The 17,360-nt window shown below is 37.3% G+C and overlaps 1 protein-coding gene and 1 long non-coding RNA gene across 4 annotated transcripts in view; one reads left to right on the top strand and one right to left on the bottom strand.

The window, feature by feature from the left end:
* The first annotated feature begins 878 nt into the window (after positions 1-878).
* Positions 879-17,360, top strand: part of pex5la (peroxisomal biogenesis factor 5-like a) — a 97,437-nt gene continuing 80,955 nt past the window's right edge. For 2 of the 3 annotated variants that reach the window (XM_079628419.1, XM_079628420.1), the window contains exon 1: positions 981-1,380. In XM_079628419.1, coding sequence (XP_079484545.1) covers positions 1,360-1,380 — 21 coding nt within the window. In that variant the 5' untranslated portion in view covers positions 981-1,359. Of the gene's footprint in view, positions 1,381-17,360 lie in introns of all 3 variants that reach the window. The other variant, XM_079628418.1, reaches the window with a different exon arrangement.
* LOC307006912 overlaps positions 9,046-17,360 on the bottom strand; it is a 56,438-nt gene continuing 48,123 nt past the window's right edge. Inside the window, exons 3-5 of the long non-coding RNA XR_013799546.1 lie at positions 10,472-10,622; positions 9,485-9,598; positions 9,046-9,302 (exon numbers count right to left, since the gene is read on the bottom strand). This is a non-coding gene — a long non-coding RNA (uncharacterized lncRNA). The remainder of the gene's footprint in view (positions 9,303-9,484; positions 9,599-10,471; positions 10,623-17,360) is intronic.

Consider the following 17,360-nt stretch of genomic DNA (forward strand, 5'->3'; position numbering starts at 1 on the left):
TGTGTGTGTGTGTGTGTGTGTGTGTGTGTGTGTGTGTGTGTGTGTGTGTGTGTGTGTGTGTGTGTGTGTGTGTGTGTGTGTGTGTGTGTGTGTGTGGAAACAGCTTATAAATAAGTCAAAAAATAAGTGATATTTTTTGATATTGTAAAAATATAGAAAGTTTTCTGTGATGGGTAGATTTAGTTGTAGGGTTAGGGGATAAAATATACAGTTTGTACAATATAAAAATCAAAGTGAGATTCAAGCCTTTATTTGTTATAATTTTGATGATTATGGCTTACAGCTATGAAAACCTTTTCACAATATTCTAATTTTGAATTTGGGGTTTCATAAGCTGTAAGCCATGATCATCAAAATTACTGAAATAAATGAACTTTTGCACAATATTCAAATTTACACAAAAATGTAGCCTACTGTATGTTAAAATATTTTTTATATAGCCTAGCATTTGCAATTACTCAATAGAGCAGTCTATCTTTTTCCCTTTAGTGATGCAAGTCAACAAAACCTTTTATCTAAACACAAGCAAATAATCATTTATTTTGCATGTTTTTTAATAAGCATGTTTTCTGCTACATTTCTTCACCTTATCTCACCTCTGGCAACTATTGTGTAACAAAAGCAAAACAAATGCAAGTGGCGCCTCCTTGCTAAGAAGACACGAGGAACATTACACGAAGAGGACCGAGATAGCTATTCACTTGATTTAGTTAGTTAGTTAGTCGCTACAGCTGAACATTAAAACGATGAGAACACCTGGACTGAGCATCTGCGCGTGCAGAATTCACGCTTCTGTGAATGGCGGAACCGGCTCCGCCTAAATCCGTTGGGGGAGAGGAGGGGACGAACAGTCGAGAGAGGAGAGAGAGAGAGAGAGAGAGAGAGAGAGAGAGAGAGAGAGAGAGAGAGAGAGAGAGAGAGAGAGAGAGAGAGAGAGCGAGGGGGGGTCTGATAAAGGAGGGAGGAATTGCTGAAGAATCAGACCAACTAAGATAAAACGCCGAGAGCCACACCGGGTCTTTGATTATGACGTAGGCACGATTCTCGAGCGATCAGCGCATCCATCGCGCGCCTCAGCAAGTTGGTGAAGACACTCGCCGGCGCGCGTGAAGCTTGGAAGCCTCCTCACCTTATAAAGTGCATCGGTGACGAAAGCTATCGGGTGCGCGTAAATTCAGCACTTGGTTCACGAGACAGCTCCAGTGTGTCGGCTTCCCTAACTAGACTCAATTTAAAGAGCAGTTCTTTCAGTACTTTCAGAACACTCTCGCACGCATGCACATTAGAAGTGTCATCATATTTCTTGTGCTCATCTAGCTGTGATCCATAGCCCGGGACCATTTTTATTCTCCGCTAAATATGTACCAGGGGCATTTGCAGGTAAGACTCTGTTCACATAAGACGTACAATACTTTTCTTTATATTTATGATGGCTGTTATTTGTATTGTTTTAGTTACACTGAAATCAGCGGATTGCACTGGAAGCATGTTAGGTGCAATTATCCAGTGATCAGTGCATTAAAATCATGTTAAAGTTTTATGAGTCAAGTTGGATTTTGTCCTAAAGAGTCTTGCTTGCTATTGTGTTCATTATTTAAGATATATTAATGCCATATACTGTAGTCTCAGACATGGTAAGTTATACTTTTAAAAATGTTAGCCAATTTATGTATGATCGATTAAGAAAGCCAATGCATTAAGCCAGTGATATTAGTGTACATGACGCAGGTGGACAATTTAAAAAGTAAAATACTTTTTGCAGAAAAGAAAGGAAAGCAAGTTTTCATGTAACAAAACGCTGTCATAAACATTCATCTTCTGTCTTGCTGTGCACTTTACTTTTTTTTTTTGACGCAGTTGCACACTTTGTTGTAGTATCACCAATAGTGAATTACTAAATGTTTTGTTGCATCATTACAGTTGAACTTGAAGGAGCAATCCATAAATCACATGTGCAAAATGAGACCCACCAGGGTGTTTTGAATATCTGCTTACAGCAGATTGTGTTACTTTTGATGAAGATCTGTTAATTATGTAACTGCTAAATTAAAGCAGGTAGCACTTTGTTTACCAAGTCTCACAACTTCCAAGTAATTTACCAGCTGAATATTTCATGACTTCTATTACAGTATCTTAGGAAACCAGAGTAGCTTTTTGATACCCTTTGTCTGGTCTGCTATGTGTCTTCGGTTACCTTCATATCACTAGTGATTGGCTTTATTAGTATTATATTTACAATAATTCTCTAGTTTGTCCAGCATTTCGACACCAACTCATACTTACACATTTGAAAAAGCTTCATAAAAGTATGTGCATATGCAATATTGTACGAGAATAGTTGTTTAGTTGTGTTATTAATGTTCCAGGAGACATAAAATAGATTTGTTTTCAGGTAACGGTAATCGGACACTTGATAAGAGTCTCATATGGTCCTATTCATAACTCTTCTCATCATGTTAGAGTCTTTTATTTCAGGCTTTGGGGAGTTAGGGAGAGTAAGATATCACATTTTCTCTGTCAGGTATAGGGAGGTAATTTAAGAGGAAATGTTCTCTCTGTGCAAAGCAGATGTTTTATCTGTCCTTCACTGGGCTCTTTGCAGCGCATCTTTCCCTAAACAGACACACTTATCTTGACAGTGATGGCTCATTCTCCTTTAAAGCCATCTCTGAGTATAAGAGCCAAACAGTTTGCATTTGCACATTATATGTATAGCAGCACTGCCATGAAGAGTTCAAATCAAATGGTACATTTTCTAAGCAATACTATGTTGATACTCAAGTTTGCAAGGATATCACAGAGAGTTGTTCAAAGCTACCTTATCAGTAATTAACAGATGGTCATGCGTTGCTGGTTTTATTAGTTAATTTAAAGTGAAACTTGGATTTCAAAGTTTTTGTGAACATACAGCTTTTGCTGTATTAAACACCAGCATCTTACCACACTAGGGGGCATTGGAAATCAGTATATCCCACTGATCATTTTCATAGACCAAATTTACTTGAGTGTAAGTTCTGTCATTTTATCTTAAACAACACAACAGGATTTGATAATATATATAATAAAAAAAATGTTTTTTTTTAATACTTGCACAGCATGACAGCTCAGCTGATCATGATATTTCCTTCATAAAAACGCAGAGGTATTGTTCACATATTTATCCTGTGACAATCAGTAAATTGATAGTACATGCAGATAAATATCAAAGTAGTTTTATTTTAAGAGCTATTTGACCTATTTAAACCAAATATCAGCTCACACCTTAGATGTAACAACACATGTTATAATTACTATAAATAACTCCAGTTGCTTGGGTGATTCCTGCCCTTTACAGCCATACCGCAGTTTGAGATTAATTTGCAATTCACAGTGTTGCATTCACTATCAAACATGGGTATCACAAATAGTCCAAAAGTGCAGCTATCGAATACGTGATTTGTCTGTCTTGCTCTGGCTAGAATGCGCCACACTGTCCGCCCAAGATAAAGCACCTTAAAGAACGCTGGCAAAAGCCCCTGTGCCTTTTTATCTTCTTATTACTTTAATTAGTCTAGGCATCTTTTGCATATTCAGGAATTAATGGAGTGTCTCTATACCTCTTTGCTCAGTTCAGGCTCTGCTTGTCATTTTTATGAAGTAATTCTTGTTTTCTAAAACCAAACATGCTTCCTTTTCATCTCCTTTTCAGAAATGCTTACCCTGTGTCTCCGATTCCCGAAAGGGATGAAACCTTTTATATAATCCAATAAAGAATCTTTGGTGTCACAGTTCAGTTTTTACTTATTTGTATCAGTTCCTTTTTCTATAAATCTATTTATATATTTCATAAATGATATACAACCATACCACCATGACATGAAATTATCCATATTAATTATTGATTATACAAATTATGGTTCTTTATGTTTCCCATGCATCATTTTTTTAAATCACTCTGCTTTTGGTGTTTGCGGCATTCCAGGCTAATAGCTTTGGCTGCATTATTTTGCTAGTGAGCCATATTAGACAATATAATTGCCAAATTGTGCGTACAATGTAAGTTACTCTGTCTTAGCTTGTTTATATAACTGTTGAAATGGTATATGAATTATATAATTGTATGTACTCTATACAAGCAGTACCGCACATTAATTTATGCTTTTGTTCTGAATATCAGCATTGTTTTCCTAAAACTCAGTCACATGACATGTCTTAGATGCAGTAGGGTAAATAGAGTCAGTTGTTCTGCTGGCTAATAATTGGCCATTACCCTCAACAGAGCCTCGGTATAGCATTTATTAAGCTTTTCCGGTCTGTTTTTAAATTTATAAAATCAAATAAATGCAATGTTATCCTCCCATTTTCTAAATGCCTGCCTAATGGGTACCTCATAGAGCAGTCGTGTTGTGTAATGCCTTGGTGTGGCTTTGCCTTGTGAATGGAGTCTCCCTGATGTCCCACAGGTGTGCAGATACAACCCTGTCAGGTGTTACCGCTGCTCTGATAGGCTGACAGAGGTTTGCTTTTTCATGTTTCACCTCTGGCTTTGACAGTGATAGTGCTTTTGGATGGAAGGTGAACGGGAGTTCATCTTGGGCTCTCGCCTTTTGAGCTGGGCTCAAAAATAGAGATTGAGACGTGCTTGTGTGTCACCTGTGAGTGTGAAATATGTTGGCCTAGATTGCATCACACTGAGGCGAGGGGGCTCTCAGAGACCCTACAATTGTGACAGCTATTGATTTATGTGTGAGGGTCTTAATATGACCTTTCAGGGACTTTCCCTATGGAAATGTCTGAGAAAAAAAAAAAAGATAGTTTAAGAGAGTCTATTCTTTGAATAGTAATGTAATAAGCATAGATTAATCCTTTGTGGACTAATGGCGGTTAGATAAATGGTGTTACAAGCAATGCTGCTATACACGTGATAAAATTACAAGCAAATTATAATAGCGCCCTGCTGGAAACAGCAAAGATACATAACAGCACTCTTCAAACTGTAAAAAATTTGAAGGGAAATGTATTGTGTTTTGTGGCCAACCATCAATTTATGCAGATTCCAGCTCTTTTTAAATGTCTCTCATAGGTTTAGAATTCTACAAAATTAAAAGACGGCAGGTGCGATCCCTAATGGAACTCTAAAGTGTTTGTTCACTTGCAGATTTAAAGGGATAGTTCACCCGAAAATGGAAATTCTGTCATCATTTACTCATCCTCATGTTGTTCCAAACCATATGACGATCTTTCATCTGTGGAACATAAAAGACAATATTTTGAGAAACATCTCAGTGTTTTTGTCCATGCCATGGAAGTCAATGGTCACCAAAACCGATTACCAAAATTATTTTAAAATTTCTTAATGTTGTGTTCAGTGGATGAAAGAAAATCATTCAAGTTTGGAACAACATGAGGTTGAGTAAATGATGACAGAATTTTCATTTTGGGGTGAACTATCATTTTTAGTAGAGTCTACAACTAAACAAACTAAAGTGACTGCCATGCTCTGATTTCACAGCAGTCTAAACCTCTAAAGACATTTGAGAAGAGCAGAAATCTGTTCACCCCAAAATGAAAAATATGTCTTTTACCCACCTGGTCCAAACTTGAATGCTTTCTTTCTTCTACATTACATGAAATAATATATTTTGAAGATTTTTTTCAGCTGTTTGTTTATGTCACCATATGTTATGTAATTTCTGTATGTTGTGCGTTGATCAATGTTTTGATTTGATTTACACATTTCTCTGTTCAACATAAATAATGTAGCTTTAGATGACTTGCAGTATAGCAGTCGATGATTGTATGGAGTAATTTCTTTTCAGGACTTTTTGTCCATAATGAAAAAGTCCAAAACGTTCAAGCTCCAAAAAGACAAAAGGATGAGACAATCTTCAACATATCTCCTTTTATGTTCCACAGAAGAAAGAAAAGCACATGAGTAAATCATAACAATTTACATTTTTAGGTAAACCATTCCTGTAAGAGAAAAGTTTTTGGGTAATAGATTACGGCTGTTCTGTTAAGAAACTTTTGATTCATTTAATGGTTTTACTAACCTAGAGTGTCAGGCAAGCTGGAGGGTCCAAAGACATAGACGTAAATGTTAATGTAACATGTTTACATAGCTCAACTGGTACAGCATGGTCCATACAATACCAAGATCATGGGTTCAGTTTCCAGTGAACATGTACACTGATAAAAAATGTATAGCTTGTGTGCAGTGTAAATCTCTTTGGACAACAGCATCTGCCAAATGCAAAATGTAATGCCAAAAAGAGGTTGTGTGACACCTTGTGTGTTATGACTACCATAATGATTTAATGCAGTATTTTCAGCGATTACGCAATCAGTTTGTCTAGCTGTTGGGAGTGCATGTCGCTCAGTATCAGTCACAATAATACTGAAATCCTGTTGATAAAGTCCGGAAGAAGGACAGTGTAATAGAGTGGCATGTGGCAGCCTTTCAAATAAAATCAGTAGACCATCTGTCTCACTCAAGGTGCGCTTCTTGACAGGGGGTATTTTTACATCAACGCTTCTACTATTTGAGTTTTGCATCTCTGGCTCAACTTTTCAAGCTAAATTCCTAAGAAACAAAAAAGACAAGGGACTATTTTGTCCTTTACCTGTTAAAGCTGATTAGGCTGAGTGTGTCACGTCTCTCATGGACACTTATCTGAGAGGACAAAACTCAAGGCCGGCGTGGAAAACAATCAGCAGGAGATCGGCAGGAAAAGAGTCAGGAGAAACAGACCGGAGCAAGCGGAATAAGTGATAGTGTTCGCTTTACCCCTGGAGAATATGAGCAGTATTTGTGGAATCTTTATCTCATTTTAGAGTGTGATGGTTGGTCTGACTCTGTCACTTCTGTAAGGGCAGTAAATAAATGATGAGGGTCTTACATGAGAGTTGTTAGCAAACACTGTTATGTAATGCATAAATAAGAGGGTAATTAATATATAATAAATTAGAAATGTAAAATTTTTATGGGTGGAGGGAAAGTGGCAAGGCCAGTGAAAAGACTTTCAGCGAGAAGCTTCTTTTGATGTACTCAGCTTTACAAATATTGGAAAAGCATGATCCCAGAGTGCAATATTGTGTGAGTTAGCTATGTTTTTCTTTTTTTCTGAGGATCCAAAGAAAGCATAAGATTACAGTGTTATTTTTTTTAAAGTTCATGAATTTAAATATGATGGTATTCAGGGATGTAATTAATGAACAGGAACCAACCAAGGTTGCCATTGAGGGAATAGGAATTTTGCATGTCCTATCCCATAATTCACTAGAATCTCAGCATGAGCTTGGGATATGGAACTATAGTCAAATGAGAAGGTTGGTTAGGAACAACTCCTTTGAGCTTTAAATTCAAACTCATTGGAAGAAGTGGGGCAGTTACCACTGTCCCTGTGTGGTGCCTCATCCATCTCTAAGTGCAGCCATTCATCAGGTCCATGGTGGACTCATCAGCTATAGGCGTCATATGAGGCTAGGCATCAGGGAAGGCAGGATGCGCCTTGGTGCTTGAAAATTTGGAGAGACAAATATGGACTCTCATCTAATCTCTTTAAAATGGCACCAGTGGTAGCAGGGGGGCAGCAGCCATTGTAACTGGGTGAACATGACTCCCAACCACCCACTTCAGTTGTACCGGTATTTCATTTTGGAATGTACAATACTACAATTAGGTCAATTACATTATGTAGTTAAAGCTCCTAAAAAATGGCAGATAGTGTAAACTATCTTTTTGTTCTTGGTGTTAGCTGGGATTTTCAAATCGCAATTACTGCACTTTCTCGTAGGGCTGGGCGATATGGCCAAAAAAAAATATCACGATATTTTTTTTTATATCAGTCGATATCGATAATTATCGATAAATGTCAAATCTTTATTTATTTCAAGTTTAAAGGCAGATTTGTGCTCCTAAGTGAAAGTTAGGAGCAAAAAGAAACCAGGGCGTTAGTTGTGTTTTTAAACTACTCTTTATTCTCAGAACATATCATGACAAACACTTGCCAAACAGGTGAACATTCACAAATCCGAGGTAGAACATTCAAACATTTGTCATTTTTCCCTAACAAAATACATATCTTTATTTCAGTAGTGTTAGCTTGAGTTAGGATGCAGATTTAACTATATACAATTTATGTTCATTAACAAAAACAGTAACATCTGTTAAAAAAAAGTAACAACATTATTTGTATTTGGTCAAATGTAATATTCTTTAGTTTTATTAAAATTAACCATTGGTCATCCAGCATCATGCATTTAGATCATGAGAACCACAGATAAAATGTAACTTTATGGTTTCTATGGTATTTATGAAAACCAGTAGCCTAAATACATTATTAAAAACTAATTATATTCCATTAGTCCTTTAATACATTGTCTACATTAATAATATTATACAATTCAATATATATATCCCACATTTCATGGTGCAGTTAATATTAGTAGGCTAACGTTACAGTAACGTTAAATCCGTGGTAAATGAGTAGACGGAAAAGCTTCTGACTGTATCGTTGCGCACAGTGTTTCTCATGTTCGTCAGTGCGGTCTCATCTGGCTTTAAACTGGTTTAAATCACTGAGACATGTGTGTTCCTCGCTGAATTCAAGCGCTTCTCACTGGATCTAGTGACCGAGAGCGATCAGAGTAAACGCGTCTGCTCTAGTGAGCTCGCGCTCCGCTGCCGTTTGGACTTTGAGCCGAGCGGATAAACGGTCCGTGTGGCGCGCGCGGTTCAAATGAGATTCGTTCCGCTTTTGGCGCAAAAACATTATCGAACATTTATCGAACTCTTGATATCGTTTTATCGAGAAAAATTATATCGCGATAATTATCGTTATCGTTTTATCGCCCAGCCCTACATCTTATACAAAATGAGGCGATGAACAAAGATACTATAACGATTCAGATGTCCTCCTTAGTCTATCCACTCTTTTACATACTCTCGCTCTCGCTCTCTCTCTCTCTCCCTCTCTCCCATTACTAATTAGCTGAACCAAACCATTCTAGAAACTAGTCCACAGAGATCAGAGGGAAAAACAAACAGAGACTGCTCTGATTTTTCAAATTAATGTTTAAAGCTTTGTGCGACACAAAAATGTCTCAAAACTCTATTACATAACATTTAGTGGAAGCAACCGAATCTGAGAGAATCTTGATATAAACAATCAAGATAATTGCTGTAGAAGAAGGTGAGCTTAATTGCATGAAGTGAGACCAGCAACTGAGGGTGTGGATGTAGTCAGATTTCTTCTTTTTGATGTTTGAAGATTTATGGTAGAGATGTGATTTTTTTTCATCACACAGCAGGCAGTCTTTAGCTGTAATTGAATCAAAAACCTGACTAAATTCCAGATACTTTAATCAAGCCTTTACAGTATGTTGTTAGCTAGAGCATAGCGGCATTCAAATGCCACATTTTGAAATAACAGAAGACATTAAAGACCCCAAAATTCTGAAACATTATCACACTCACTAACCCCCTTGTCTTTCCAACCCTCACCCTGTATGACTTTCATTCTTCCTTGGGACACAAAAGGAGATGTTCAGCAGATGTTCAGCTGCTCTCTTGTCTTTTCCATACAGTGGAATTGGATAGGGACCAATGGCTGTCAAGCTACATAAAGGACAAAAATAGCACCATAAACGAATGGTCAAATATAGTCCTTCTTATGTGTTATATTTCAAGTCTTCTGAAACCATAGCTTTGCGTGAAGAAATATTGGCAAAAATATTGCCTTAAAAATCCTCCATGGTCATCATTGCCTTTCATTACATGGAAAGAGCTGTATTTTTCTATAAATAGTATAATACTTTCAGCTCCATTTAAAGGGATAGGTCACCCTAAAGTGAAGATTTTGTCATAATTTACTCCCCCTTATGTTGTTCAAACCCTGTATGATTTTCTTTCTTCTGTTGAACACAAAAGAAGATATTTTGAAGAATGTTGGTAACCAGATAGTTGACGCTAGCCATTGGCTTCCATAGGAAAAAAAAATATTATGGAAGTCAATGACTACAATCAACTGTCTGGTTACCAACATTCTTCAAAATATCTTCTTTTGTGTTCAACATAAGAAAGAAAAAAAACTCATACAGATTTGGAACAATTTGAGGGCGATTGATTTGATTTTGATTTTTGGGTGAACCATCCCTTTAACACATTTTAGTGTGTTTACATACACTGGTGCATAATTATATCAGATGTTCCCCCAAGACTGAAGTAAAATTAGGGTCCACAAATTTGTCAGATAGGCTAATTCTGACTTTTGGCATCCTGAAATGCATGAGACAGCTCTTTGGACACAGTATTTTATTATATGCACTGTAAGCTGGCACTTCCTGTTAAATAGAGCTGGAAACCAGGAATTAGACCTCTAAAAATATGCATATTAACCCTAATATGCCAACCAAAACATTGTTGCACTGCCATTACACGGGGCAAAGTATAGAAAGCAACAACAACACTGGCAGGCAGTTTGGGGTTTACCTCAGTAGAGGGCTTTTTAAAGAGACTCAAGGATACTTCAGCAGGGGGCAGTGCCTCCAGCACAGCTGTGACCCAAACCCTTGCCTGGTCCCATCTGTTCCACACAAGCTCACATGTGCTGAGGTCAAGTGGTGCTGGCGTGATGAATTCCCTACCCAGAAACAGAAGAGATCATGTATAAAAGGTCAAAGGCCATCATATATCTATCCTTCAGATGACCATGCTTGACAGGAGTGTAATGCAAACAGGAAAGACAGAGAAAGGCATACAGTAGGAGACTGTTTATGGTGTAGGAGTAGATTGACTAGATTGCAAGATGGGAAAACAACATTTGTTACATGGCACACCACACTGGGCTTAAGTGTTGAAACCTAAGCTCTCTTCCGAAAAGCCAGTCAACAGCCTACAGATGCAGCATTTTCATCATAGGTGCCCTTTTGACACAAAAGCTGTTCCAAAAGTCTGAGGCAAAATCGCACGTATCCTTTATGGAGGAGTCAATCCCATGATGCATTATGACGAGCTCAGAAATTATGATTGGACACTACTGTTCAAAAGTCTAGGGTTGGTAAGATTTTTTTTGTGTTTTAAGTTTAAGTTTAAGTCTCTTGCTCACCAAGGCTGCATTTATTTGATCAAAAATACAGTAAAACAGTAATATTGTGAAATATTATTATAATTTTAAAAAAGCTGAGTTCTTTGCAGCCATTACTCCAGTCTTCAGTGTCACCTGATTATTTCAGAAATCATTCTATGCTGAACAACATTGATTTGTAATAGACATCTTTTGTAATATTATTCTAAATTATATAATAATAAAAGTCTTTACTCTCAATTTTTATCAATTTATTCCATTCTTATTTAAAAAAAAATATCTTACTGTCTTTTGAATGGTATAGGGTAAATACAGTACATGTACACATGTATGTTCCTTGTACATTTAATTAAATACTAAAAAGGATCAATACAAATATTTCAGTGTAATTAAAAGTTAATACTTTTCAGTATGTGTGCACTATTATGAGTATTATGCCGTTATCTTAGCAGCAACACACTAACATTGCACTGTTATTGCTATTGGTGCGGTGCACAGTGTAAAATACAACCACAAAGAATTAGTGTTAATTATTCCGAAAATCATTCATCCAAATGTTTTTATGAATAGTTTGCATGTTTAAATGCATTCTGCTTGCATTTCTTCTTGGACTAGATCCATTTTGAATTGCCTTAATCTGATAGAATTAAGCATACGTTGGGTTAACAATAAATAAGCCCAAAAATATATAAACTGAGTTTTCATATAGAAAGGGTAAAATAGGAGGACTGTTGACGGGACTGTTTAACTCTGCAAACATGTTTCTAATTTGGTCTGATTATAATTTAATCAGCCCATCTTTTGCAAAAAACAGCCCATCTTTTGGTCACCTCTGATGAGCTTAACCTCTTAAATCACTCACGGTCCAACAAGCACATTCAGCTAAATCTGTTTGCACCAATCAGTAGTAATCCTTGACAAACAGATCACGGACAAACTTAAACCGCACACATATATGAGAGCAAACGATAGCTAGGGAACACGGATGTATTACAAACACTGACACGAGACATTGGCCTACATGCACATTTGCACCAGGTGTTCAGGGATACAATGTGTGTGTGTAATTGTGTTTGTCTGTGTGTGCTGGACTGACCCCCAACCACACAGTCTGGCTCTACTGTCATGGGGCTCGACTAGTCGAGACACAGATGGCTCTCTCAGGTAGCAGCTGTGTAGTGTAAGAACTTTCTCTATGGAATTCCTTTTGCTGAAACAGCTGGTTTTCCCAGCCAAACTCACTTCTACCTGAAGCACACACTCCCAACAAATTATTACAAGTACTATAAATAAGTACAACCACTATAAATCTACCTGCAAATGCTTGTTTTCCTCCCATCATATTTAGTTGGGGGGGTTGATATATATATATAGTCTATCCACTGGATTTCTTATGGCCCCTATCAATCATATACATTTTTCTATTATAATGTACATCAAGTCTTTTATTGTTATTTTTTGTAAACAATACGTGCACTATTAAATAAATTAAATATACTTTTCTCGTGAAGTTATCAATAGTAATCAATGCTAACCGATTTATTTAGAATAAGATGACGCAGTGGTCAAGACTTCAATATATCTACTGTCATAATTCTTTAGTTACCCAGTACTTTGCTTTGTCAGCATTAATGACAAGCTCTTACTGTACATCATAAACTTTCAAGTAAAGCCCACAGTCTAAAAAACGAAGCTGAAAACAATTATAATCTTACAATCAATTTGAAAGGTCACGTTTTAGTGTCACAACCAGTTTCCATTTCTCCAAAGACATCCTACTAAATTGGATGATGTGAGTGCATCATAGAAATAGCTCCTTATAATGAGAGCAGTTGAGCATGGCAGATAATTCGTCTGGTGGCAGGGGGCTGTTTGTCAGCAAATAGAGTAAAGTGGATTCTTGCCGCCAGTGATGGAACCAGTACATTACTGTTTGCTTAGTGGAACAAATTGAGTGGTAACAGAAAATCACGTACAACCCAATGAGAAAAATGTTAGAATAAACTAAAATAATCGATCTACAATAATTAAGGCGGAGGCTGTTTACTCAGTCATATAGTGAGACAGATGGTATTTGCACCCGGTGTAAAAATAAGTTTATTTATCTACTACCACGGATTATAAATAATTTATAAATCTACTTTAATTTATAGTCTACTACTTATATATGTGACCATTTACATTGTCAAGATTCCCTGTGTTTAGTGTTCTTGGTCTTGCTGTGTCTGGTTTCTTTTCCTGTGTTTAGTTCCTGTTTCTATAGCAATCCTTGTTGGTCTCCATGGTTACTACAGTCCCACACCTGTTTCTCATTATCCCTCTCTTGTTACTCATTGTATTTTCCTACACCTCTGCAGGGACAAATATCTGTTAATGTGCCATATATACACCACCATTCAAAAGTTTGGGATCTTTCATTTAAATAAATTTATACTTTGTTTCAGCAAGGATGCATTAAATCGATCAAAATTGTTAATAAAGACATAATGTTACAAAAGGTTCAAAAAAAAAAAAAAGAACCTTCTACTCCTCAAAGAATCCTTAAAAAAAAAGGTTTTTAAAGGTTTCCAAAAATATATTTAGCAGCACAGCTGTTTTCAACTAATACTAAGTAATGTTTCTTAAGCACCAGAATAGCATATAGAATGATTTATGAAGGATATTGTGACGCTGAATACTGGAGTAATGGCTGCCGATAATTCTGTTTTGCCATAACAGGAATAATTTACATGTTTACAAATATATTATAATAGAAAAGAGTTCTTAGAAATAGAAATAAAATAGAATATATCACAGTATTACTGTACATGTAAAATGTATATAATATTTGTGTATTTATATTGGGTATGGAATATATTCACCCACCCACAAACACACATAATTAGTAATTATGAATAGTTTAATTACACATATGCAACAAAATAAAAACCCACCAATACATACTGTACCCTCTAGGATTTCCAGCATTCAGATCACGAACGCAAATCACTCACCATCTTTGACAAAAAGAGAATTCCCTTAAATATGCTGTATGATGACAATGATCTACATTCATAAGATGACCTCATAAATTCTGATGTCACATACATTTTAATCTCAGACACATACTTTGCAGGCTTAGCAGATTGTCTATATTTTTAACCCAAATGATTTCTGCTTGTCATGGTATACCAGTCCAACTAGCAAACCCTCAAGCAGTGGACCATGTCAATTAAATCCCATCCTCGGGCACAGATCCTATCCAGCAGTGTCTGCCAAAGCAAAGGTCAGTCATGAGCCAGGCCCTGGCATGAAATTCTCAAGTCTGAGACTGAAAGCAAAGTAAAACAGCTGTGTCCCAAGTCATTTATTCAATTTAAATCTCACATTGATAATACTTTGCATCTTCAAGATCTTGTACCTCATAATTATCTCAATTTATCTTGTCACTTAATTTATCTTAATTGTCTAATTTGTTTTGTCTTTGTAACATCTGAGGTATTTTCCAGTCTATTGTTATAGTCGACTAATTTAGGGCTGGTAAATTAGTGACAACAGGCAACCGAGGAACATGCCAGGAGCTTAACAGCAAAGCTGTGTGCCTGAAAAGAAAAAAATAGGATTAAAAACAAACAAATATCAGTTTTGAAATGAGACCATTGTTGTTCTCAGTGGCTTAGACAAGGCTTCATAAAAACTGTACTGTCCCTTTAAATTGCAATCTGACGCTCTGCGCCATGTATTGTATTGATAATAAATAAAACAGCTGGTGATGAACTCACTCCGTAATTGCTACTTCAGGGGAAATAGGTTTATGCCCAATCATTCCCCAACTTCATTCACTGTATTTCTGGATTGCCTTGCGTCACATTTGTGACCCGCCGCGTTGTTTTAGGAAATGAGGATGGATGGCATGATTACTCCGATCTCTCCGTGGCTTGTGCAATCAAAACCATGGTACTTGTCTAATCTCACACGAAGCACTTGCTCACACTTGCTCTCCAGTGCAGCCATGAAGACAAGTCTGACAAAATGGCCCTCCGCGATGAAGTCCTCAGCAGAATTTCGGTGATTAGTTTATGCAGATTGACATTTATACGGCCATGGTAGAGCTCGGTTCTTACACTCTCTATCAAAAAAGCACTCGAGTGAAAACACAGCCTTGTAGCCTCTATCATTTGTCAGTTCCAAAATCTATGCTCCTCTTCTCAACCTCCTGAGACTGATTGCAACCAGCACTTCATGTTTTTTCTCTCACTTGGAAGAATATTGCTGATGAACAGATCAAATCATGCAGTGCACATTTTTCATTTGGAGTGATGGAGAAGGAACAAGAAAAAGCGAAAAGGAGATGATGATGAATTTCTTTTTCATCTTTGAGTGCATTATACACACTTGAAAGCAGCTTTGCAACTCCATACCTTGAGATCAATAGGTGGAAGTGGGCCAATGGCCAGTCTAAATTTGTCTGGACTGTTGAGGGGAGACGCCGAGGGCTTCCAGTGCACAGGGCCTTCAGTAGGTACAAATATCACTTTACTGTGATGCCCCTGCAACACAATCCCTGAGTACCACATATTGATCTGAGCTGTTGGGCTTACGCACTAAACTAAACACTTTCACTGCTTTCTGGCACATAGGAGCTCTTATTTCCAATCACTGTGCTATATTTAGTAATGGCAAGGTTCCTATAGTAGCCCTCATTTGGCTCATACCTGTTTCCGACAATGTTAGTCCTGCATAGGTTTTAATGGATGTAATTTAACATTGTTAAATAATTTACAGTAAAATGTGCAAGGGCTGACAAATGCTCGACATCAGATGATTTCATGAATAAGTTGGATGAGAGGATGACCCCCACAATGTACAGATCACGTTGACAGATCAACTGAAACCATGATCAAAATAATTGCTTTTAAGGTGCGTTTTTTTTGTTGTCCTTTTATAGATAGCCAGAGATAGAAGGAGAGGTAAAATGAGATCGAACTGTTCCAGCTCACTCACACCATCCACCAGGTTGTGTGCCAGAGCAAGCCTTTAAATTGAGCAAGCCTTTAAATAAAATGTCTAAATTCCAATTGAGGTAACAAATGCAGGATTCATTTCAATTTTAAATGTAAGGAAGTAGTATTAACCCTTAAATGCACAAATGTTTCACCAATCATTATTACATATTCAGGCCTTTAGCTACCCATATCTATATCTAACATAGATGGAATCTAACTGCTGCAATATGATACAATTCTCCTCTTAATTCTCTCTTTTGTAATTTATTTTTTCACAAACAGAGCTGGCTACACAAATGTCTGAGTTGAGACCGGGCAGTGACTGATGAAATTCATGGCAATTGACAAAAACAATATTGTTACAGGAAACGTAGGCATCAATGATAATATATAAAAAAAATTAATAGTCTTTTTGATTGATTTTGTAAATATTAAACTATACCTTTAACATATCTCTACATGCCACCCCCTTTTGAGTTCCTCTTGTCTTCATCATATACCTGATAAAAGAGAATTACAGAAGAAAATAAATCATGGACATTGAGTGTCCTTTCAGTAAAACAATGTCCAGGTCAAACATCCTGATTACACCTTGCTCCTGGTGCATTGCCGAGCATGTGAAATGGGTTGAATGAGTCTGTCTGGTGGCAAGCAGCTCTGACGGCCTCATGTGCAGCTGTGAATACAACCAAGTGATTTCAAAGCAATCTGACGTGGTGCCCATGAAAACAGAGGCGATAAAGCCAGCACCGGTATCTGGCCTCTCTCAGCATTACGTGTGAATGGTTTCTGTTCTCCTAATCTGCTTTCCAGATGTGTGGCTTAGAGCTGCCATATCAGGACATCAAGCTTCCTGTCAAAGCCGAGGCTAAGCAATTCAGCAGGGGTTGTGACTAGAAAGCGCCCAGCTGGTTAATGCCTGTGTCTCAGGCAATGCATAACACCCAATCAAAGCCGTCCTCCCATTAGAAACGTGGAAGGACTCAAGCAACTTTGTTACAGATGTCAGAGGGGATTATAATAGGATTGAGGCCAACATGTTTGTGATAGCATGTAGTGACTTTCGTATGGATTCTGATCCTGGCCATATTTCAAAATTAACAGCCAGTGCATGCTTGTATAACATGGACGTTAATGCGGGACTTGGATGGTGCCACACATACAGTATACAAGTTTTTTTTTATGGTGTCGACCTTCCATTGACTTGAAACGTCTTGGTTGCATATGTAACCCTCGTTCCCGGAAGGAGAGAACGGAGACGTAGTCGGACGTACCATACTGATTGGGATCGTTTGAGAGACCAATCTAC

This window comes from Phoxinus phoxinus, assembly GCF_949152265.1.
Source record: "Phoxinus phoxinus genome assembly, chromosome: 11".
Classification (NCBI taxonomy): Eukaryota; Metazoa; Chordata; class Actinopteri; order Cypriniformes; family Leuciscidae; genus Phoxinus; species Phoxinus phoxinus.